Source organism: Festucalex cinctus, chromosome 19, assembly GCF_051991245.1.
Source record: "Festucalex cinctus isolate MCC-2025b chromosome 19, RoL_Fcin_1.0, whole genome shotgun sequence".
In the NCBI taxonomy this organism is placed as follows: Eukaryota; Metazoa; Chordata; class Actinopteri; order Syngnathiformes; family Syngnathidae; genus Festucalex; species Festucalex cinctus.
Genome location: NC_135429.1, coordinates 253,127 through 277,221, shown reverse-complemented (window position 1 = coordinate 277,221; position 24,095 = coordinate 253,127). Strand labels below are relative to the sequence as shown.

At 49.6% G+C, this 24,095-nt stretch overlaps 2 protein-coding genes across 9 annotated transcripts; both read left to right on the top strand.

The window, feature by feature from the left end:
- Window positions 1–70: 70 nt before the first annotated feature.
- ints3 (integrator complex subunit 3) lies at window positions 71–11,150 on the top strand. 3 transcript variants are annotated; one of them, XM_077506215.1, is made up of 29 exons: window positions 71–889; window positions 1,093–1,176; window positions 1,493–1,576; window positions 1,643–1,756; window positions 1,826–1,910; window positions 1,969–2,035; window positions 2,094–2,235; window positions 2,302–2,431; window positions 3,297–3,394; window positions 3,479–3,670; window positions 3,762–3,849; window positions 4,770–4,849; window positions 4,912–5,003; window positions 5,391–5,497; window positions 6,095–6,211; window positions 6,283–6,412; window positions 6,494–6,548; window positions 6,617–6,720; window positions 7,352–7,516; window positions 7,902–8,055; window positions 8,110–8,178; window positions 8,240–8,315; window positions 8,396–8,509; window positions 8,710–8,758; window positions 8,832–8,999; window positions 9,379–9,479; window positions 9,555–9,627; window positions 10,053–10,242; window positions 10,306–11,150. In XM_077506215.1, the coding sequence occupies exons 1-29, from the start codon at window positions 806–808 to the stop codon at window positions 10,381–10,383; spliced, it is 3,090 nt and encodes a 1,029-aa protein (XP_077362341.1). In that variant the 5' UTR covers window positions 71–805; the 3' UTR covers window positions 10,384–11,150. The 3 variants fall into 3 exon arrangements, with proteins under 3 accessions (XP_077362341.1, XP_077362340.1, XP_077362339.1); XM_077506214.1 differs by having other exon boundaries at window positions 8,668–8,758; XM_077506213.1 differs by having other exon boundaries at window positions 9,379–9,627.
- An 874-nt stretch (window positions 11,151–12,024) lies between these two features.
- Window positions 12,025–24,094, top strand: LOC144006995 (venom phosphodiesterase CdcPDE). Of its 6 annotated transcripts, none has more exons than XM_077506223.1 (26): window positions 12,025–12,327; window positions 12,661–12,674; window positions 14,744–14,831; window positions 15,713–15,847; window positions 15,915–16,040; window positions 16,117–16,177; window positions 16,631–16,728; window positions 16,981–17,060; window positions 17,125–17,244; window positions 17,305–17,414; window positions 17,487–17,552; window positions 17,619–17,691; window positions 17,979–18,087; window positions 18,150–18,272; window positions 19,057–19,088; window positions 19,161–19,288; window positions 19,357–19,426; window positions 19,493–19,580; window positions 19,653–19,825; window positions 20,022–20,076; window positions 20,182–20,336; window positions 20,643–20,772; window positions 20,863–20,940; window positions 22,306–22,438; window positions 23,601–23,757; window positions 23,838–24,094. In XM_077506223.1, the coding sequence occupies exons 1-26, from the start codon at window positions 12,270–12,272 to the stop codon at window positions 24,006–24,008; spliced, it is 2,631 nt and encodes an 876-aa protein (XP_077362349.1). In that variant the 5' UTR covers window positions 12,025–12,269; the 3' UTR covers window positions 24,009–24,094. The 6 variants fall into 6 exon arrangements, with proteins under 6 accessions (XP_077362349.1, XP_077362345.1, XP_077362348.1 ...); XM_077506219.1 differs by having other exon boundaries at window positions 20,022–20,093; window positions 20,124–20,336; XM_077506222.1 differs by lacking the exon at window positions 12,661–12,674 and having other exon boundaries at window positions 20,022–20,093; window positions 20,124–20,336.
- Window position 24,095: the final 1 nt, after the last annotated feature.

The following is a 24,095-nucleotide window of genomic DNA, read 5'->3' as shown; positions in this document are numbered from 1 at the left end:
CAGCGACTGCTCACTCACTTCGGTGGGGCTGTGCGATCCTCGACAATTCATCAAGTACTTTTAGCTTCATAAAATGTGATTTTATTTCGTGTAAATTTGACTTTCTTGATACTTGATCGTTCTGCATGCTCGAGTTTCACACTCAATACAATATAATGAAGTGTAGCGAGCAGTGACGGGAGTCGGAGGCAGAGTGTTGAAGTCCGGAGCCAAAGACCGGCGGTTTATTGACATCAGCTTCTCATCGTTTAACAGCAACAACAACTCACTCTGCGCGAGGCTCACAGACCTACCAACATTTTGTTCTTTTATCCTTTCATCCCAACAAACTCCCCCTTCGTCCCAACCTTCCGTGGGTGAATTATGTTCTAATCACTACAAAGTATAGATTTAGATTTTTCTGACACAAGTGGATAGTCAATAAAACCAAGAAATGTATTTGAGTTCAAAACAAAAGGTAGTACAGGTGTGGTTCTACACAAAGACAAATAATACAAACACCTTAAGAACAAACAAAAACAATATAATATTGGGCGGTCCTTGCGTCACATCCGGTACGTCCGATCGTGATTGGTGGCCAGGCCGGAAGTAATGTCCATTCACTTCCTGAACTGGAAGAGTAGCACGGAGGGGGTGGGGGGAAGCTCCCCGAGTACAACCGTGACAAACAAACAAACAACTCCCTCCCCGAGTTTCATTTTCCTTCCTCACACGTTTTAGTTAGTTATTTTTTGGCTACTTACACGCGCCGCCCTGACACCGCCTTCGCTTCGGCCGGGAAGGAGAAGCGAAGCGGCCGCTCCAGATGGAAGCTGCGCCGGCCAAGAGCAAGCCGCAGGGCCGCCTGCTGGTGTCCACGCAGCTGGACGCCAAAGATGAGCTGGAGGAGGTAAGCCCGACCGCCGTCAGACCGCGGCAGGAGGAGACACAGAAAGCGACACGTTACGGCTGCTAGCATGGCTAGCCGGCGGCTACGCTCGTTAGCTTAGCCCGCTAGCCTCTACCTTGTTCATGAAAACAAATGCACACGTTCCAGCAGAAGTGCGCATGCGCTGCCTGCTCGCTTCACGTTGTGTTTGTGTGTGTGTGTAGAAACTGGAGCGTTGTGTCGGAGTGGTGCACTCGTTGACTAATGGCCTTTCAGAGAGAGAAGCTAACGACGCTTTGACCGCCAGCGTAAGTTCATGACGTCATCAACAACATGTGCCGCTCGTTTTCCGCGTTAGCTCCTCCCACCAACAACAACAACAACAAGAGCGAGGATTGGACACATGACGAGTTTGTCCGATGACGGCGTGTAAAGATGACGTCACGCCATTGACGTCGCTCAAGTGTTGTATTTGTATTTGGGTCCAAAATTCATAATATGACGGGGTTTCCTTGCTATTTTGTGTTTTGTTTTTTTTTGTTTTTAAGAGATTAATCACAAGTTAACGATGGAAATTAGGCAATATGTAAACATTAATGTATTTGTTGTTGCCATGGCAACCAGGTGTGCAAAGGCCCGCAGCAGCATGAGGAGGTTTGCCTCGGGCTCTTCGCTCTGCTTCTCACTGAGCCGGCTCAGGCCCAGAGGGTAAGAAGGCCGCCGCCGCCATCTTTGACATCGCCATGACGATGACATGCGTGCGCGTGTGAAAAGTGTTACAGGGACCTGACGCTGGTGAACAGAGACGGAATGAACGTGGTCCTGGTGAAGGTCAACCAGATCCTGATGGAGAAGTTCCTCAAGCTACAGGACGCCCCACGCAAGCAGGTGAGCGATCGGCGTGCGCGTGCACGTGTCTTGATGGTTGGTGTGGTGTTGAAAGGCGCGTCTGTGCAGCTGGTGTGGCTGGTCCGAGAGCTGGTGAAGAGCGGCGTGATGGCGGCCGACGGCGTCGTCATGACGTTGCTCAAACAGATTGCAGGTCAGAAGTGCACGCGTGGGCGCACGCAGAACCCGTGGTGACGTGTGCGTGCCCACAGGTGGAGACGTGTCCGCCAAGAACTTGTGGCTGGCCGAGAGCGTCCTCGACATCCTGCTGGAGCAGAAGTATGACGCACACGCGCCTCATTCCAAAGCATCTCGTCACCTGTGCGTGTGTGCGCAGGGAGTGGCTTTTGAAGAGCGGCATGCTGGTCGCCATGTCGGTGTACACGTACCTGCGCCTGATCGTGGACCACGGCGCCCCCAACCTGCTGCCGCTGCGCCAGAAGGAGGTGGACTTCTGCATCGGGATGCTGCGCGAGAAGGTGAGGGCGGGGCCGGCGGCTCTCCGCCTACCGACCTGCCTGCGATTGATTGATGTGTCTTTGCAGTTCTTGGAGTGCGTGATCATCGGGCGCGATTTGGTGCGCCTGCTGCAGAACGTGGCTCGCATCCCCGAGATGGATCTGCTGTGGCGGGACCTGCTCCACAACCCGCAAGTCCTCAGTCCGCAGTTCACCGGTAAGACCGGCCGGCGAGTCCGGCGCCGCCCCTCCGTCTCCGTGGCGACGCTCCCGAATGTGCATTCTACTTTTGGAGTCTTCATTTGAGTTAGATTTGATTTTGACATTGAGTAAGTTTGAATTTGTTTGTTCGTTTTCGTTATTACCTAGAGTTAGTTTCAGTATTAGTTTTTCTTTAAAAAAAAAAAAAAATGTGTTTTACATGTGCGCAATATTTCAAAATCCAAATGTTCAAATGAAAAAAGTAATACATTTCTTACCTAGTGTTGCATTTCAGTTAAATGGAAAACGTCGTCTGCTTTTCTATTGGCTGCTGCATGATGACATCACTTGTGTGGGACACACTTTCAAACGTCTTGATTCTGGTTCATATCCAAATAAATCCACTTAAAAATCACATTTCCAGTCATTCCAAAAGGTTCATACGTTCAATTAATTCATTTGATTGTACCTCAACTATAATGATCGCAAAAATGTCCTTGGCTTTAGTCTATGATAATTAATTGAATGCGTGAGCCTTTGGGGATGATTTTGAATGTGATTTGAAGTCGATTTATTTTGAGGTTAACCGCTGGAATATGTAATACATTTGAAAGTGTGTCGCACAGAAGTGACGTCATCTCGCAGCAGCCAATAGAAAAGCACCTGACACGATGTCACTCACATGCTGTGTTTTTAAATATTGCGCACAAGTAATACACTTTTTCTAATACTAACTAAAACGAAGCATGAATTAAATAACTAAAACTACTAAAAACCTCCCTGAAAAGGAATTAAAGCTAACTGGGGAAAAACCAAAAAAGCTTCAAAATGAAATAAAGCGAAAATTCCAAAACGATAATAACCCTGATGTGCGTTGCCAGGCATCCTGCAGCTGCTCACAGCCCGGACTTCCCGAAAGTTCCTGGCGTGTCGCCTGACCCCGGACATGGAGACCAAACTCCTGTTCATGACTTCCCGGGTAAACGCGTGGCCGACTTGACCTCCTGCCGCCGTTGGTCGAAAGCCGGCAAAAACCCGCCCGTCCTCTCCTGTCCGGGCGCAGGTCCGCTTCGGGCAGCAGAAGCGCTACCAGGACTGGTTCCAGCGCCAGTACCTGTCCATGGCCGAGAGCCAGTCGCTGCGCTGCGACCTGATCCGCTACATCTGCGGCGTGGTGCACCCGTCCAACGAGGTGCTCAGCTCCGACATCCTGCCGCGCTGGGCCATCATCGGCTGGCTGCTCACCACCTGCACGGTAAGACAAGCGTGCGTGCGAGCGTGCGCGCGCGCGTGCGTGCGCGCGCGCGCCTCTCACCTTTCACCTTTGACCCGGAACGTGTGTGCAGTCCAACGTGGCCGCCTCCAACGCCAAGCTGGCGCTCTTCTACGATTGGCTCTTCTTCAACCCCGACAAGGACAGCATCATGAACATAGGTGAGCACGCACGCACGCACGCACCAGTCACTTGGTCACATCTAATCACCGATCTGTATATATGACTGGATAGACAATAAGCCCGTTACGCGCCAGTGCAAGCCGTTGAAGTCACAGGGCAGCCATCTTGCTACTCCCACCTCGCCAGCAGGCTACTGTATAAACTAAGGCTGGGTCTAAAATATCCAATATCAAATTAATATTCCTTTTCAGAGGCCCAGTATCCATTCATGAAACCATGAATCGCTACTTTTAATACGGCTTAATATGGTAAATGAATTCACCAAAAGCCCACCGAAAGAATTAAGGTCAGAATTGGACATCAAAACACAAAATGTAGATGCATAATGATGTACTTTGGCTGTGTCTCTTATAGGGCTGCACAATATATCCCCAAAAATATCGATATCTTGATATTAGCCCATGCAATATGCAATAAATTTCATCTGGAATTTGCTGCTTTTATCTGAATTTGAGCAGTCAGCCGCTAACTGAAACGTGCACCAGCATCCAAGAGTTGAACATTATCGAGAGGTCATTACAATTAATGAACTAAGAATAGATTGAGTTTGCTTATTTTGCTGCATGAAAAATAAATAAAAAATCTTTAATTCGAAAAGAAAATGTCATTTCTTTAGGTACATGTTAAGTATCACAATAATATCGATATCGCTATACTCAGCAGCTACATGAACACAGATCAATTTGTATATATTGATTTATGAACCACGAGAACCTTAGTATCAAATCTGCCCCAGGAATATAAATGTTTTGTTTTTACTCCTTCATTTACATCATTGACAATTTCTTGGGAGGAGCAATATGGCCGCCTCGCGACCTTCAAAGTCTTGGCCTATCGGCTTTCCGCTCTTCAAAATATATGTTTGAGTGTTTGTAACGGTTGGTGTGACGTGACTTAGAGCCGGCCATCTTGGTCATGCATCATTCCATGAAGCCCCACCCCGCCATCACCGCCACGCTGCTGGACTTCATGTGTCGGGTGAGACTCCGCCTCCCTTCTCCGCGGGCGCCGCCAACATTGACGCCGTCTCCCTCCCTCAGATCATCCCGCACTTCTTCCCGCCGCTGGAAGTTCAAGTTCGTCAGGGCGTCTTCAACTCGCTCACGTTCATCATGGAGAAGCGAGTGCTGGCGTAAGACGCACGCAATTTTAACTCCTCCTCCCTTGACGACAGGTGCAAGTCCATCAAAAGGCGGCCATATTCATTGTTTTGTTGAATTTGTATTCATTTATTTATTTATTTTTGACGTGATTTGAATTGACATGCACACATTGAAATACAAAACAAAAAGATGGTAACAGGCATTTTTTTTTTTTTTTTCAATTAAAAATTTGTTTAATTTAATTAGAATTTTCTTTTTTTTTGCCGTGATTTGAATTGACATGAATTTTCATTTGGATCCTTGATGGCCTTCAGCCTGTTGTTAGGGAATCGTAAGCATTTGTTGCCATTTGCACTTGTTGCCGCACACGCCTGCGTCATACTAACGTGAGATTTGACGGTCATGTGACCTTGTAGCCACTTGGCGCCGCTCTTTGACAATCCAAAGTTGGACAGAGAACTTCGCTCCATACTCCGAGAAAGATTTCCAGAGTTCTGCAGCGCACCCTCGCCACCGATGGAAGGTACACGCACGCACGCACGCACGCACGCACGCACGCACGCACGCACACACCGGAATATGGAGGAACAAAACTGCCAACGTTCAAAAGAAAGAAATGATTAAAAGTGAAAATAAAAACGGATATAAAATGAAAATTAGATTAAAAAAAATAATAAATACAAATGGAAATAAAAAGAACAAAAAAGTATATATATACATCAATAAGTACAATTGTATTTAATTTTTGAATTATATTTTTTTATATCCATTTTTATTTTCACTTTTAGTTATTTATTTATTTAGTCATTTATTTATGGATTTATTGACTCACATTTATTTATTAATTCATTTTGAATTTTGGCAGTTTTGTATGGAGGACCAATAATAAATAAAATAAATAAAAACAAATACAAAAGGAAATAAAAAGAATATGTGTGTGTGTATATATATATTTAAAAATAAATATAAATGGAAATAAAAAGAACCAAAAAGTGTCTTTAATTTTGTAATTATATATATTTTTATATTGGTTTTAATTTAGACTTTTAGTCATTTATTTATTTTGAATGACGGCAGTTTTGACCCTCCATATTTGAATGTCGTGTTTGTGCGCGCGCAGTGAAAATGGAGGAGATGACGTCCATGGAGATGGAGCACATGATGGACAAGGAGGAAGGTTGCTATGACAACACGGATGCAGCCTTCAGTGACGATGAGGAGGAGGTCAACAACAAAGGTCGTCGTCGTCATCTTCCTCCCAGTTGCGACGACGGATTCCGTATTGATAATATTGATAACGTTGCGCAGGCAAGAAGCGCGAGTTCCGCTTCCATCCCATCCGAGAGGCCGTCGTGGAGGAGCCCGCCGACATCACGCCCTGGCTCGACCAATTGGAGGACACCATGAAGGACAAGGTGGTCCAGCTGCAGAAGTCCAGGTCAGAGGTCGACAGCGGCGTCCTTGACAAGCAAATCGGTTGACGGTGACATTTATTTGATTGATTTTGTTGTTCCCCCAGTGACACCGAGACGCAGTGCGAAGTCATGCAGGACATCGTCGACCTCATCCTGGAGGTGAGACGTGCGTGCGTGCGTGCGTGCGTGCGCAGGTGTGAACCGCAAGGCACGTGTGTGTTTTGCAGGACGACTTTGACACGGAGCAGATGTCGGCGTTGGCGTCGTGTCTGGCGGAAATCTTTAAGGAGCACTTCCGAGGGGACGTCCTCCCGGAAGACATCACTGACGAGTAAGAGCGCGCGGACGCTGCTCGGACTCCACTCGACTTGATTTCGAAAGCGCTTGCAGAGCAGCCAGTCTAGTACAAAGTACAAAGTGCAATCAAGAATAAGCTCGCAGAACAAGAAGAAAGCAGACATTTGCAAGTGCATCTTACAGCCGTCAATTCATACATAAATAAGTCGATGAAGCATCAAACATCCACCACAAAACCCCAAACGCAATGTTAAGTCTGATTGACGAAGTTTTCAAAGAGGATGAATGGCGAATATTTAGCGGAAGGGAGCGGCAACATCTCCTCGAAGCCTCCGCTTTGCCCTCGGGACCTCCAGTCGAGTCCGGTCTGCTGACCTGAGGCGCCGGGCCAGACAGACCATTGAGAGCTCTCAAAACAAAGCCAAGAGCTCTGAATTGCGCAGGCAGCCAGTGAAGAGAGGCCAGGCCAGGCCAGGCCAGGATAGGGACGATGTGCTCCCTCTTACGGGCACCAGTAAGGAGACGAGCAGCAGCATTTTGGACAAGCGGGAGACGCTGCAGATGTAGCAAAGGCGTGAATGAGACTTTTTCTTTCACCTTGGCCAGCTGTGGAAGGTGAAAAAGCTGCATTTGACAACAGCGGCTATTTGGCGTGTGCGCGCCAGGTCGCTGGAGGAGTCGGTGTGCAAGGCGGTGTGCCTGGTCTTCCGCAACCTGGTCACCATGCAGGAGGACAACAGCGGCTTCTCCGTCCTTCTCGACATGCTGGCCGAGCTTTACCAGAAGCAGCCCAAGATCGGCTACCACCTGCTCTACTACCTGAAAGCCAGGTGAGACAAATGCAAGCCGACGCCGCATGCGAGTGACATCGTCAACAAACACAATGCAGCTCAGCTTCGAAGCATCAAGAAATATTGCTCATTTTGATGGAAATGGTTTTTCATTGTCATTGTTGAATAATCGATCATTTATTTGTGATTTATTCTTGATCCACTTTTTTTTTTTTTGGTGAAAACTAATTAAAATGAATTACATCTGTCGTATAATCACTAGATGAATTGATTGTAGGAATATTTGGTAGTGACGGCTGTACTTTGCACCGTTGGCATCAAAAACAAGTTTCTGCTTCAAAGTGTTTTGTTTTGTTTAGTTTTTTGTCTTGCGCTAATACCTGCGTGTGTGTGTGCGTGTGCGTGTGCGTGCGTGCGCTGGCAGCAAAGCGGCGAACGGCAAGATGATGCTGTACGAGTCGTTTGCGCAGGCCACGGCGCTGGGAGACCTCCACACGTGTCTGATGATGGACATGAAGGCGTGTCAGGAGGACGACGTGCGCTTGCTCTGCTACCTGACGCCGTCCATCTACTCGGAGGTACGCGCGCGCGCGCGCACGCACGCACACGCCCGAGCAACTTTTGGCTTTCAGTTTCCAGACGAGACGCTGAGGAGCGGCGAGCTGCTCAACATGATCGTGGCCGTCATCGATTCCACGCAGGTGCGCGACGCTTAGCTTAGCTTAGCTTAGCTTAGCGTGCGCTAACGCGGCGCCACCTCAGTTGCAGGAGCTGATGTGCCACGTGATGATGGGCAACCTGGTCATGTTCCGCAAGGACTCGGTTCTCAACATCCTGAGTGAGTTTGTTTGCATGCATGTTGACAGCAGGTGGCGCCGTCTGACAGGCTTTCTTCTTCTTCTTCTTGTTGTTGTGCAGTCCAGTCTTTGGACTGGGAGACGTTTGAGCAGTACAGCACGTGGCAGCTGTTCCTGGCGCACAGCATCCCGCTGGAGACCATCATCCCCATCCTGCAGCACCTCAAGTACAAAGGTAACATCGTCGTCTTCCTTCACGGGACGCGTGACGGAATCCTGTCAACGTTTTGACGCTCGCTGCGTTCCACAAAACCTTGTCAGTATTTCAGCAAAATGACACCATTTTTGGTGAAAATTCCGATTACAATTTCATGTCACCTTCCTCAACTGCAGCAAAAGTGTCATTTTTTGGTGTGAGCTTTTTGTTTTTTGCAGAGCATCCCGAAGCCTTGTCCTGCCTGCTGCTGCAACTGCGACGAGAAAAGTAAATGACACACAAGCATGACGAGCGCACCTGCCGCGCACCCGCCCGCCTCTCACCTGCGTGCGTGCGTCAGGCCCAGCGAGGAGATGGTGAAGATGGTCCTGAGCAGACCGTGCCACAGCGAGGACCAGTTTGCCACCAGCCTGCTGCGACATTGGGCCGCCAAGCACGACGACGCGCTCGCCGAGCACATCAAAGCGCAACTCATCAAGAACAACAACCAGCCCCGCAAGAGGCAAAGGTGCTCACCTGTCCGGGCTCGCTCAGGATGCCGCGTGACTCCTTCCTTTAGTCTTTCCTCTGGTCTCTTGAGCTTTTCCGCGTACGTTGGAAATTTCCGGGCTTAGTGAGGTGAAAGATTGTGCTTTTGTGGATTTCACTTTGCTTCATCTTTCTTTCCTGGGATCCTTCCTCTGGTCTCCCGACCAGAGACTTAAGGCGAAGGCCTTTTTATTAGCTTTCAGGTGAATTCATGAGCACAAAAAAAAGCAATGATGATAACGTGTTGAAGCTCACGTGACTTGCCAGTTGACTCGGGCTCGTTTCCGTGACGACGACGACGACAACATTCTCACATCCTTTGTGCAAACGTGCGCGCGTGTTTGTGTGCACGTTTGCAGTCTGCGCAGCTCCAGCAGCAAACTGGCCCAGCTGACCCTGGAGCAGATCCTGGAACATCTGGACAACCTCCGCTTGAGTCTCAACAACACCAAGAACAGCTGTCAGTTTGCACACGCACGCACGCACGCACGCACGTCGGTCGGTCGCTCAATGATTGATGTGTTGCCGTTTGCAGTCTTCAGTCAGACGCCCATCCTGCAGGCGCTGCAGCACGTTCAGGCCAGTTGCGACGAAGGACACAAGATGAGGTACATTGTGTTTAATATCAATCATAATTCCATCACTATCGGTCCCGTTCAAGACTTTCAAATGGTTCGCTTTGACCCACAACGTAACAGCAAGCGTCGATTTCCATGATTTTTGGAACCTAACACCCGCCAGAAACCAGGGAACACTGTAGATTTATTGATATGACATTTATTCAATATATTTCTGAAAGAATTATCAGTGTCATTCAACAAAAGATGCCTCTGCCAAATCTCATATTGAGCTGGCGCGTATGAGCTATCGGCTATCCGCTCATATATACAGGTCAGCGGAGGACGCCGCTGACAGGCCACTTCCTGTTTGAACTTCAGAAAGGGCAAATCCAAATGACAATTGATTTGTCAACCAAGAGCGTCAAATGCAGGTGACTTGCCAAAGGTCAGCGATGCGTTTTTGCGTCGCGCAGGTTCAGCGACCTGTTCGCCTTGGCCGAGGAGTACGAGGACTCGCAGGCCAAACCCGTCAAGTCTCGCCGCAAGGCGGCCGCCACCTCGCCGAGGTCGCGCAAGGGCGCCGCGCCGCCCGCCGCCGCCACCAGCAGCAGCAGCAACAGCAACAACAACATGGAGGAGGAGAGCGCCTCCAGCAGCGCCTCGGTACGTAATCGCCCGCCGTCGCCGCGGCAACCCGCCTCACCTCACTTCCTGTTTGTGTCTCAGGAGGAGGAAGACTCCAAGCCCAAAGCGCCCAAGAGGAAGAGGAAGTGCTCGTCGGCCGTGGCCTCCGATAGCGACTGATTGGCGCCAAGTGAACTTTGAACTTTTTTTCTACTTCCTCTTGTTTTTAGCCACTCTTTGGTTCAACCCGCTGCAGTCAAAGCATTTGTACGAAGCCCAACGCTTTTACTCTGATTTTCAACACTTCCTGTTTAGTGGCCCCGCCCACATCGTTTCTTGTGATGGACATCAGCTTGGGTGGAATGATTTTTTTTTTTTTTATTATTTAGTGTTGTGCTTGACTGCCGCCCGCAAGATCTTCTGGCAGAAAGCGTCTGAGCGGCCATTTTAGTCGCCGTCATGTCCGCCGCCAAGACGACGTCGTCGTCATTGTCTCTACGGACTCTGCTGCTGACTCCGGAGCGTGTCCCGGAGTTCGTCATCCCGCCGCGCAGTCCACGGCTGCTCCTGTCGCCGACGTCAGCGGACAGGTCGCGTGACGTCAACGTCGGCGGTCCGGATCGGCCGGGAGGCTCCTCCTCCTCACCCCGCCCGCCGCCGCTTCAGACGGACACGCAGCGCGACGGCGACGCTAGTACGCGCGCGGCCTTGTCCCTGCGGCACGTGGACAAGGTCACGACCCCGTATGGCTTCCGGGCGGTTCTGGCGCGGAGCCCGTGCACGCGGCGCCGAGAATCCCTGTTTCACCGCGACCCCAAACGGCCGACGCGTGTGATGGGATGCCAAAGAGACGTGAGGGCAGAGCAGCAATGATGTCACTTTTTTTTTTTTTTTTTTTTGTCAATCACTTTTAACTTCCTGTTTCTAATAAAAACGTTTGAACAATGTCCTGGGAATTGTAGTTTTTGAGAAATGTGTTTCGGACTCTAGTGAGCCGACAATTCCGGAAGTGATTTGAACGGAGCGATGACGTCACGTGTGAAATCCATCTTTACCTGGACGGCCTGTAAGTACTTAATGACATTTCTTTGTTTTAAATTGACGGCACGTGATGATGTTGGGTTGTTCCACTCCCAGTTTGTCTACTAATATTTCCGTGAGCAATTTTATTGGAGGAGCAAGCGGTTCAGAATACGGACGGATGTTTGGTCCGTGTACTTTTCGGCCATTCATTTTTCCTTCTGAAGCAAGGACACGGAAAACGGTAAACAAACCGATTTCCGTTTATATATATATATATATATATATATATATATATATATATATATATATGAACAAATAACGGGAGGCGAATCGTCTCACGTTTTTGTTGAAATAAAAATGAAAATGAAAAACGGGAAACGAGCCTTATCCGATGTTCTATTATGTGCACAAATCATAAACCGTTTATCGCAAGCTGGTTTCTCCTTGACCGGAAGCCGTTCATCTTTTGTGGCACGTCACAAGCTGCTGCTGCAGTGGAGCTTGCTGCCCCCTAGTGTCTATTTCGAGGCCTCTGTCAGACAATGATTTGAGAGCCACCTTCGGACATTTCTCTCCGAAAGTCCTCTTATAGGGCCAAATTGGCTACACGGATGTGTAGCGATTTCACTAGTCATGCCGTTATTTTTCATTTCCACTATCAAGTTGTGATAGCCATCTAAAGCCTTGTTTGGAAGTCCCGAAAAATAGGCGCCAAAAGAGGCCTCGAAATAGACACTAGGGGGCAGCAAGCTGCTCCTGCAGCAGCAGCAGTGACGCGCCGCAAAAGATGAACGGCTTCCGGGTCAAGGAGAAACCAGCTTGCGAAAAACCGTTTGCGGCCACATTTCGTTTCCCGATTTGTGCTAAATAAACACATAATAGAACATCGGATAACGCTCGTTTCCCGGTTTTGGTTTTTATTTCAACAAAAACGGGAGACAACTCAACTCGTTTCCCGGCATTTGTTCATATACATCAAAACAAAAAACGGAAATCGGTTTGTTTCCTGTTTTCCGTGTCCTTGCTTCAAGAAGGAAAAACCAATGGCCGAAAAGTACACGGACCATGTTTTCTTTCTTCCCGTTTATCGATCTGGAACTGGTGGGTTTCGTTTGTAAAAAAACAAAAACAAAAAAGGTTTAGTTTTTAAGGGAATCGTTTTTCCAAGTGACTTCTTTAGTTCGGTTCTTACAAATTCAACTCAGCTGTCGGTGGTTGAGTCCAAGGGGAAAAAAAATTATATGTATGAAATGAAAGTCCACGCGGTGTAATTTACACACATTTCTTGTCTTTTGCTTTTAAAACCGGAACTCGCATGAATCCTTCACGAGCGACGTTTCTTCGATTGGATCCACTTTAACGCCTCATTGCGCCCTCTTGTGGTCGTTACCAAACAACGCACCTGGCCGCTGACGTCACCAATAATGTCATCAGTCGACATCAAGTCGGTAAGGTATTCATTGTGGACAAAATATGAACTTTTCACTGCTGAAAATGGTTCAATTGTCTTGCAAACCAGACTGGAGTCGATTGTGACGATTCTGCAGCAGAGATCATTTTCAAATCAAATCATTTGGAACTTTTTTCACTTCCCCAAATTACAAATCAAATATTGAAAGATTGATAACAAACATCAACCCCACTAAATGGACTTAAAAATCCTGCGATGATGACGAAAGAATTACGAACATTGCGTTCGGAACCTCCGGACTTTTCAAGTCAAGTCAAGTCAAGTCATCTTTCTTGATATTGCGCTTTCCAACAGCCTTAGCTGTCACAAGGTGCTTTGCACAAACAAACAGAAGTCATCAAATATTCCCGACATGCACATTTCTAAATAAAGATGACTTGACTTGACTTGACTTTTCCATCAAGTTTGTCCGTGTGACCTGACGAAGACAAAAATTCGTCTTGTTGACCACGTCATGTTTTGACTGCACTTGATGCGTCTCGATTCATTTTGTTCTTCAGGATAGCCATGTTGATGACATCATTGTTGACTGAAAGGCACAACACGTGCAGGAGGGCGAGCAGGAAGTGACATCACGGCCGCGTTATCAATGCGGCAGCTTTATCTGCGAGTGCTTGCTAATCGGTGACTAATGCCTGCGCAGTCCGGAGGTCGAACGCACACGCACGCCGACTTGGTCAGCGTTTGCATCGTTAACCCTGCCGCCGCTCGTCGTCGCCGGTTTTGTTTGTTTGTCTGGCCGCCATGAAGGCACCACAGAAGAAGAAGAAGCAGATGGTCCTGGTGAGTCGCTCGCTTTCTTTTCCGCGTCAAACAAAGTCAACACGCCGTTGCTACGGTGACGGCAGGAATTAAACAAATCGTTGGCAAAGGTCAGTCGACAAAAAGATCAACGGTGGCTAGAAAAAGTCGTTTAAAGTCTTTGGCGTGACCTTTGACCTGTACAACTCAATTGAAGACCAAATCTAATGGGGTCAAAGGTCGCGGAATGTAATTACTTTTCAACCAAAAAGTACTCAAGTACAAGTGGCATGAAAAGTAACTTGTGTGAATGTAATGGAGTAAATGTACTTGACCTCTTTGAAAGGGGCGTGGCCCCGCTTGTGGTCAGCCAATCGCATTCGAGCGTAGGTTGATTGCGAAGTCCGACGCACCTGCCTCCATTTAACAGGCCTCTCGTTAGTAGCAAATCAGGTCCAGCTGTTCTAGGAGGCTTTTTTTTTCTTTTCTTTTTTTAGAAAACAAATGTTTGCTAACTGTCCACTTGCAGAAAAGTTTGTCACGTTCGCGATGGCGTCGCAGCTTGTAAGTATCGCGTCGGTCGGTGCCGATTTTGGGCAATAATGCACTTGAACGTGTTTTCACACATGCTTGTTTGTCCTTGAGAAAAAAAGAAAAAAAAAGTCTCTAAAATAATATTTGCGTCAAACTTGAATAAACAACAAAAGATTGTCGTGTCAACAGCAGTTTTTTGTTTATTTGTTTGTTTTCATGGCTTAGCAGGCTCGTGCGAGGCTTGGAAGGGATTTGAATTGTGGAGGGAGTCTACTTGGAGGCGGGGCTCAACGTGGGCTGGAGCGAAACGTTTGACTCCGCCCATATGGGGGTTCACCACCAGAAAGCATTTTTTGGTTGTTGTCAAACCATTTCCTGAACGATGCGCTGGCTTATCATTTTCACACTTTTTCATGCCATGCTTCCTCTGCTGGGGACATGTGGTACTGCATGCCTCTGGGCCTTTTTTAAATTTTTTTTTTGTTTTTTGTTTTGTTAACCCAACCAAGCATTTTCAGGGCCATGTTGTTTTTTTTATTTTATTTTTTTAGTTGTTTATATATCTATCTATCGATATATATATCTATATTGATATATCTATATCTATATATATAGTGGGCGTGGAAAGTGTCACTTTGAAAATGAATGTGTAAAAGTTGATATTAAATGTTGGATTGTGCAAATAAATAGTGTCAGTAATGTGTAAGCCTGCAATTAATCCATTTTTGAAGCGAGTTGAAATTTGAGCAGTGATTGAGATTTTTGTGTCAGGTGGCGGTGTTGTCGGTGTGTCTGCTGACGCTGATCCTAGGACTGGGCCTGGGACTGGGTCTGGAACTGCGGACGTGTCGTGACCGAGGTGACCTCCAAACGCAAACGCACGCTCACCTCGCGGGTTGTTTTGTCGTCACGGTGACGCGAGACGAGCGAATCCACTAAAGCGACAAAGTGCTTCAAGTGTTTTGTTTTGTTTGGTTCCCGTTGTCAATCATTGACAAGTCAAAGGTCGACTCCAAACGGATTTTAACGAGCGAATGATTGCAATTATTCGCTCCTTCCCGCCGAATCAGCAGATGAGGATCTTTATTCTTTTATTTTGGCCAATAAATGCCGAGTCATCCTGGCAGCCGGCTGGCGTGTTTTGAAGCACATTTCTGGAGAAATGTTCACATTTGGATGCTTCTCGAGCCAATTGACAGATGGACTTGCTGGCGACTGCACTTGACCAAATGTTCCCGCCAGCACCAGCAAGCATTTGAGGAAATATTCGCTTAAAGCCACCATCTTTTCTTTAGTTTGTTTGGATCGTCAACCTCCCCGCAATATGCAGATAATTATCGTACCGTCATGTTTGGGTATCGTTCCTTCCACATTGAGTCGCGTGAAAGTCAGCTCATGGAGACGGCGGCTAACTCGCTTTAGCTTGATTATGTTTTGTTTGCATTTGGTCGCTAAAACGCTTTTCCTCCCGTCCGCGATGGAAAGCGCTTGTTGTCGACGACGATGGCGTCCAGCGAGCTTGCGGTGTCGATGCAGTTGCGTCGTTTGTGGCTTTGTTTTGACACTCGTTCCTCCTGGCTAACGCTAACGCTCGCGCGACGCTCACCATGACGCCGATCTCGCCATATGTCGGTACCGCAATTATGGCTAAATTGCTCGGCTAATAAATCCGCAATGGTCTCGGATTTGAATCGTATTCATTTTGCCGTCGGCGATGTTTTTGGCGTTGTCGCCCCCTAGTGGCGCCGCACACGTCGTGCAGGAACCGCTGCTACCAGCCGTACGACGGCGACGTGCCCGGCTGCAGGTGCGACGCCGCCTGCCAGGACAGCGCCACCTGTTGCCATGACTACCACGACCTCTGCAAAGCCCCCGGTAAGCGAAGCGCCGACTCCGCCCACGGCCACGCCCACGCCAGCGTCTGACGCGCGTTTGGCGGCAGGTGAACTGTGGGAGTGCACGCGCCTGCGCTGCGGCGAGAGCAGGCTTCCCGCCAGCAGGTGTCACTGTTCGGACGACTGCGCCGCCAACCTGGACTGCTGCAGCAACTACCGACACGTCTGCCACGGTGAGGCCGCCGTGACGCCGCCGTGACGTCGCCGTGACGCAATAGCGCGACCTCATCTGACTTTGGGCCTTGGCAGGACAAAGCCAGTGGGTGGAAGACGAGTGCGACGACATGTCACGCCCATCCTGTCCACCGGGGTACCGCACGCACGCACACACACATTTGTCTTCCCTCGTTTAGCGCCACTTCATCTTTTCGCAGATTAACAATCATAAAAACATACATAGCAAATGAAAAATGTATACCGATACTGTGCTGTATCATGTAACAAATAAATCAATAAAAACCCACATCCTTTAAATGGAAACAAAAAAAGACACGAATGAAAAATCATATCAAAATGGAAAAAAAAAAACCTCTAATAAGTAAATAAAAAAATACTTGTAATGACTGTGAATGAAAAGCATTGATAATACAATAAAAAAAGCAAACGTACTGCATATATGATGAATGTAAAAATGAAAATCCGTCTTTCCGTCATGTCGCTTTTTGATTTGGAAGATTTGGAGTCGTGTCTTCTCCTCCCCTGAAGCGGATTTGGGCGAAAGCCAACTGCCTTTTCTGTGTGTTTTTGCTGCGCTTGCGGCTAGCGTCGGGCGCCAGCCGCTGCTTCTGGTGTCCCTGGACGGCCTGCGAGCCGACTACCTGCGGCTGTGGAGCGCGCTCGTCCCCGTTCTGGACAAACTGCGTGAGCGCCGCACACCAAATGGACAGAAGCCGCTCAGCCAGATCCGTCTTGCCGGGGCTTGCTTTCCTTTGATCTTTCCTCTGCTCTCCTGACCTTCCCAATGTCACTCTGGCGAGACTGTCAAGTATCCGCTTAAGGTGGAGGGTCGCTTTTCCTTTTCTTTCCTTTTCTTTTTGTGAACGTTTCAGCACCGATTTCATCCGAGGCGGAAATCTCGAGCAAGCGCACAAAAGTTTTTTTTCACTTTTTCAGGCAAATGTGGGACGTCAACGCCGTACATGCAGTCAGCTTTTCCCACCAAGACCTTCCCCAACCACTACACCATCGTCACGGTAACGCGCACACGCAATCACGCACGCGGGCAAGGTTCCGCTAAGCCCCGCCCCCTCCCCTCAGGGTTTGTACCCCGAGTCCAACGGTTTGATCGACAACGTGATGTACGATCCGGTGATGGACGCCGTTTTCACCTTGTCGGGTCCGGAGAAGGAGAACCCGGACTGGTACCTGGGACAGCCGGTGAGTGGACGGGCGACGGGCGCTTGAGCGCCGTTAGCCGCTTTGCGTTGTCCTCTGCAGATTTGGCACACGGCCAAGTACCAGGGCCTGAAGGCGGGAACTTTCTTCTGGCCCGGATCGGACGTGAAAATAAACGGCAGCTACCCGGACATCCACCGGCCGTACGACGGGTACGAGCGTCTTCCTGCGTAACCGGATGGCAAACTCACCCGCTGCGTTTCGTTTCGTTTCCGTCCGGGCAGGAAAATCCCCTTCGAGGAGCGAGTGCTGACGCTGTTGAAGTGGCTCCAGCTGCCGGAGCGGCAACGGTGAGTCGCTCGCCGCTCGCCGAAGCGCCGCGTCGCGTCGCTCGCTCGAACTTCTCCTGCGTCCAGGCCGGACTTCTACACGCTCTACCTGGAGGAACCCGACAAATCGGGACACCGCTTCGGCCCCGTCAGCGGCGGGGTACGTAGCGGAAGCCACGCCCACGCCGCCCACTAAACCAATCGGAACGCGAGACGGCAAAATCGGCTCCCGGTGGGGCGTTTCGCGCTTATTAGGGACGCGACGATCACGGCAATATCGCGAGATGAAAAAGCAGCACTTCGGTTCAAAAAGCCGTTTTGATTTGTGCACTTTGTACCGAAAGAAATGAGCTTTTTTTTTTATGATCTAACGAAAGAATTCTGTTTTTGTCTTGATGCGGCAAAATAATCCCACAATATATTGTTGATTGGAGTAACGTCCTGCAGGTGGCGCAGTCCATCAAAGGCGTGGACAAGATGATGGGTCAGCTGATGAACGGACTCAAGCAGGCGGGACTTCACCGATGCGTCAACCTGCTGGTGGTGGCCGATCACGGTAACCGCGGCGACCATCCAGCGCACGTTTTGTTTTTGTTTCATTCCGTCTTGTTTGGGCAGGCATGGAGGAGAGCAGCTGCGAGCGCAAGGAAAACCTGCAGGACTTTCTGGGGGACACCAGCGACTACATGGTCACCGAGGGCCCCTTCGGACGCATCCGGCCCACCAACAAGGACGCCCACTGTGAGTATGGAAAGAAAAGATTGGCCAAGCCGAGCACCCAAAAATCCCCTTGCTGACGGTTCTTGATCGTTTTTAGCTCACAAATACGTCTAAACACGTCATCTTTGAAATGGATCCCAAAGACGTGTTTAGACGTTTTGAATGCAAGAGCACACAGAAGGCAAAAAAAAAACCCCGGTGGTAATGACAAAAATGGCCAACAGGTGGCAGCAGAGTATCAGGCTATATTCAAATGCTAGCAATGGAAGACGATATATTGTGTGGCCCTTGCAAATCCAGCAAAACGGCCGGGAAGCAAAATGGCTGCCAGTCAATCAACTGGAACGGGTTACTAATTGTACTTTGGACAAAAATTGGATCATAATCGTCAATAACGATCACTTGACATGTTGTCGGAAGGGCTTTAGCAAGCCTCATATTCCATTTGTAAAAACAATCACAATAATAAGACACAGTTTTCATAGAAACGCATGCAAAAGTGAGTCAGTTGCTGGCCAGATAAAAATCTTCCACAAGTCAAAGTCAGCTGATGAGACTTCTTCTTCTTCTTCTTCTTCTTCTGGAGACTTGCGTCCTTTTGAGGCGCTGCCCCTGGTGGCCCACCAAGTCATTGCTCAACAATGGAGCCGTCGTAATGGAAGTCCAAATGTTGCCATACTTGCGCAGACGAATCGATGTATCGTCACACTCCAATTCAGCAAGGACACGGCCCGATTTTCCGATATCGTGCGGCCCGATCAGTAACACAAGCGACGAGTCGATCAGCGCCATCTTTGTTTTTCAGTGCTCCCAGCTCAACTCGTTGCCAACCTGACGGTAAGAATCGGCGCGTCGTCCACGTACGGAACGAGCATGCGAGCGAGTCACGTCGCCGACGGCGTTTTCCAGTGCCGGCGCGCGACGCAGAAGCTGCGCCCGTACCTGAAGCGCCACCTGCCCAAACGGCTTCACTTCGCCAACAGCCGGCGCATCGAAGACGTCAACGTGCTGGTGGAGCCCAAATGGCTGCTGGAGAGGTAGGCGGCGGCACGACCGGCCCCGCCCCCGCCGGCCGGCGTCTGCAGCTGTCATTTTTCCTTTTCAGGTCTCCGGGCTCGCTGCGCTTCTGCTCGGGCGGCCAGCACGGCTACGACAACGACGTGGCGAGCATGCACGTGAGCCCACGCTAACGCTAACGCTAACGGCAACATGAACGCTCACGTTTTGGAACTTCCCGCCAGGCCATGTTTGTCGCGCACGGGCCAAAGTTCACCTCCGGCGCGCAAGTGGAACCCTTCGCCAACATCGAGCTCTACAACCTCATGTGCGGTCAGTTGCTTCCCGCCGCCGGCGACCCTCGCTCGCTTGACCCCTTTGTGACGCCTCCCTCGCGACCCGCAGACGCGCTGCAGATCTCGCCGGCCGCCAACAACGGGACGCACGGCAGCCTCAACCACATGCTGCGACAGCCCTTCCACCGGCCGCGCCGGCCGCAGGAGCAGAACGCGCCGGCCGAGTGCCGCCTCGGCGGTCTGCGGCCGCAGGACCGCCTCAACTGTTCCTGTCCTGGCATGGTGCGTCGCGGCTCGCGCTTTTCCGGCACGCTGGCTCGCTCCTGTTCCCGGCAAGTCTTGTGCCGGGACTGCGTGTTGGCATGTTGTTCTGGAACCGCGTGGTCTCGTTCCTGTCGGCACGAGTGTCCTTTTTTTTGTTGAGCGTTAGCGGTCCTGTTGGTGAGCCGTCTGGTGTCGCCATTTGTGTCGTCCTCAGAGCGAAGACGCGGAGACGGCCGCCAACCGCCGCCTCAACATGACGTCTGCTGAAGGTGAGCCGGCGTCCGGCCGGCCGGCGTCCGTCCGGCGTCCGTCCGGCGTCCGGCCGGCGTCCGTCCGGTCCCTCGTCAACTTTTGCGGTGTGGCGCTTCCCGCAGAGGCGTCCTCGCGGCGGAATCACCTGCCGTTCGGCCGCCCTCGCTCGCTGGGGCCCGCCCAGCGTTACTGCGTCCTCCACCAGGAGGCCTTCGTCAGCGGCTACAGCCTGGACCTGAAGATGGCGCTGTGGAGCTCCTTCAGCATGGACGCGCCGGTAGGCCGCTTTGCCTTCGCTGCTGCTTCCGTGCACGATTCTGCCGTTTTCAACCGATGCCGATAATTGCTTGCAAAAGGAACTTGACATGTACAAACACCATGAAATGAATTGAATTGAAATCTCTGCTTCAAAGACGAGCGCCGACGCGTTCTGAGTTTGCATCTGTTCAAATTGCCGATAATTGTCGTGCGGCGATATTATCGTGCCGTGTCAAAACAATGATTATTTTTTGGAAGAAATGAGCTGAAAGTACGCAAGCGTGTCGCTAAATGTCCTTGTTGGCGTTTTTGTTTGTTTTGCCAGCGAAACCCTGAGGCGCCGCTGGCGCCGGTGGGCCCCGAGTGCCTGCGGGCCGACGTCCGAATCCCGCCGTCCGACAGCCGGCGTTGCGACGGCTACAGCGCCTTCCGCCGCGCCTTCCTCTACCCGCCCGGTAGGCGTCGGGCGGCCGCCTCGCCGTGCCGCGCCTCGCCTCGACTCGCCGCCTGACCTCCCCGTGACCTTTGCTGTGGTGCCGTTGCAGGCCTGAGCCCGGCGGAGGCGGAGCGGCACGACGCCCTGCTGAGCAGCCACGTGGTGCCCATGTACCCGCATTTTCACAGTACGCAGCCGCACGCTTCCGGCAAACCAGGTCGCGAGGCGGCCATTTTGCTCCTCCCAAGAAACGTTTCTCGCCGTCCGTTTCGTGCCTCCGAGCGGTCGCCGTCGCATCTGCACGTATCGCGTGTAGTTGAGACGAGGTGGGAGGAGCAAGATGGCCGCCCGCTCGTGACATCTGCAGGCCGGCGAGCCACCAAGGACGTCATGAAAACGCTTTGATTACAATCGGTCGGGCCCGAATCTGAACAACTGGGCAACGTCGTTACGTCACCATATTAAAATGTCGTCATCGCGATATGAATTAAAAACAGCACATCTGTTAAAAAAAAAACAAACAAAAAAAGTCAGCTTGATTTCCATTTGTGCAGATCTAGCACCCTCTGGTGGTTAGTTTTTTTTTTAGTGCAGTTTAATTTTCATTAGGGATGTTTTGGCCCTTCTATGTTTCAAAACCACGTTAATGGTCCGATGAATCATAAGTCATATGCTTGTGAATATGTGGAGCAACTCAATATGTGCGTGCATTAGCAAGTGCCTCGATATTAGAAATGTATATATCAAAATCACAATATTGTGATTTATTTTTTTTATTTTTTTAATGTAAACAATATTGTGACCTTTTATAGCTAGCTAGCTATAATATCGTGATATCGTTTCATGTTTGGATAATGCTTGCATCCCGAGTGTCAACTGGAGATTGGAGTAACAAGATCCAAACATCACCATATGATACCATAATTATTATATTATGATATTGTGTGGGGAGGTTGGCAATATTTAAAAAAAAAAAAAAAAGTTCACGAAAAAAAGCACAAAAATGTGCTTTTGTACATAATAGCAATGCATATAAACAACCTACAATATGTCATAATATTTAATATTGAGGCACTTACTTGCGAATGCACGCACACATCGAGTTTGTCCACATATTGAATCTCTTCACAAGCACATCGTACGACGATTAGCATCGATTCTAAACATAGAAGGGCCAAAACGTCCCTTGTGAAAATGAAATTGCACTAAAAAAAAAACTAGCCACCAGAGGGTGCTAGAACTGCACAAATGCAAATCAACCTTTGAACATGACGATATTGTGGCAGTTTTAATCTCACGATATTGCCCTCATCGTTACATCCCGACTGTCAACCACGCTGGCTAATGCTAATGCTAATGCTAATGTTGGAGTTGGCGCGATTTGCATTTTGCTCCTGTTTTCCATGCCGACCTTCACCACCACCAGTTTGTGGAATAACGCACACCAAACACTGACAATGATAAAGTCTGTCCGTCCGTCTGTCTGTTTTGAGCCGTGTGTTCTTGAACATCCCGTTTGTGAGGGGCCGTGCGTTTTTTCCGTCCCCGTCAGGAATCTGGGCCTACTTGCACGGCACGCTGCTCAAGAGGTACGCGGCCGCCTACAACGGCGTCAACGTGCTGACGGGACCCGCCTTCGACTACGACCTGGACGGACGTCCGGACCCGCCCCAACTCATCAGGCGGTAAGGGCCGCTGCCCACCAGGACACGCGCTCATTTTTACAACATTTGACTCCGCCCACAACGATTCTGACAAAATGCTTTCAACTGTTTTTTTTGAATATAAGAAATATTTATGGATTATCATGTCCAAATATCTTACTGAATTGAATTAATATAATATAAAGTCCATTTCATTGAAATGAATATAAAAAAAATAATATATTTAATTAATATGTAAATGTATTTATTTATTTTTTTTAACTTGTTGAAAAAACATAGTGACGGTCCTGCCACCGAATAGTTAATGGTATGATAGTCTGCGGGCAAGATGGCCGCCCCTGTCGCATCAACGGCTTGCATGGGCGCGAATGAGGCCGTCCAGTCGTAAATTCCGATTGGTCTCCTCCACATGGAAAAGGAGGGGTGCAGTACTACTTGTGCCCAGCAGATGGCGCATTCCTGGACGATTGAGGTTTACTATTTGGCTTTCGCTCACTTTTCGTCATTTGTGTTCAAACAATAAGCAGGATGTCATAAGAGGGCGCAGAAAGCCGCCATGGCAACACTTTGAACAAAACGCAAGTTGAAAGAATAAAAAAAATACAAATGTACTTCCGCATCATTGATTAGCTGAGGCACAAAAGTATTTTATTTTGAAAGGTGAGCGGATTGCGTCGAGATGCTAATTATGTCGGTGGCGTAGTGCTGATGCTAATTCGACAAGTTAGCAAAAGGGAGTCAAGCAAACGAAAACAGGCTTACGGTACTTGGAGCCAGAGATGGCAAATCCAGGTCCAGAAAGTCCAAACCCTGCCACACTTTGGCTTTAACCATTGATGCTACATAGCTAGCTCATTAGCATGTAAACGAGCACCATAGGAGCTAGCTAGCTAGCTCGCACCTGGGGCTAAACCTAAACCTAACCCTTGGAACGTTTATTTGAACGGTCCCGTGAACCCGACACACACACACGAGCGTCTGACCGAGAAGAAAAAGCAGAAGAAAGGTGGCGATTTCCCAGCCACGACGCCCGCTCTTGCCGACTGACAGTTCGTGTTCATCCCGACCAAAATCAAAAATTGAATGTGAATCAAGTCCAAAAGTCTAAAAACAATGCAGCGGGCCTCTTGTCCGCGTTTGCCGAATCCACATGAGGGTGCTTGAGGTGAGCGCTTTGCTCCAGGTGGGCGAGCCCGACCAACGTGTCCGTGCCCACGCATTACTTTGCCGTGCTGAGCAGCTGCCGCGACGCCGGCCAGGCGCTCGGGGAATGTGACGGGCCGCTGCGCGCCGTGGCCTTCCTGCTGCCTCACAGACCCGACAACTCGGAAAACTGCAAGGTAGCGCCTTCGCTTCCTGCCCGACTTTGCTCACGCTGGCTCGTACGGAATGTTGACACAAAACGGCTTTGCTCCAACAGAGCGCCGAGGATGAAGCTTCTTGGGTGGAAGATCACATTTGGTTCCACCAAGCGCGAGTGCGAGACGTGGAGTGGATCACGGGACTGGACTTTTACCAGGACAGTCAGCGACCGCTCCCTGAGCTGCTGCAGCTCAAGACCCGCCCCACAGCCGCCAATCAAAAGCCTTGAAGCGAAAGCTCAATCATCTTTCTTTTTCATTTTTGCCCATTTGGGTGTTGTGTGCATGTCAAATAAAAAGAAAAAGATGCAAACGAG

Coding starts and splice junctions, on each gene's coding strand:
- ints3 (XM_077506213.1), top strand. CDS start 806: ATGGAAGCTGCGCCGGCCAAGAGCAAGCCGCAGGGCCGCCTGCTGGTG. Junction 3,850..4,769: donor GGACAGCATCATGAACATAG/GTGAGCACGCAC, acceptor GACGTGACTTAG/AGCCGGCCATCTTGGTCATG. Junction 9,000..9,378: donor CAGCCCCGCAAGAGGCAAAG/GTGCTCACCTGT, acceptor GCACGTTTGCAG/TCTGCGCAGCTCCAGCAGCA.
- LOC144006995 (XM_077506219.1), top strand. CDS start 12,270: ATGGCCGAAAAGTACACGGACCATGTTTTCTTTCTTCCCGTTTATCGA. Junction 16,041..16,116: donor CTACCGACACGTCTGCCACG/GTGAGGCCGCCG, acceptor GGGCCTTGGCAG/GACAAAGCCAGTGGGTGGAA. Junction 19,089..19,160: donor AACTCGTTGCCAACCTGACG/GTAAGAATCGGC, acceptor GGCGTTTTCCAG/TGCCGGCGCGCGACGCAGAA.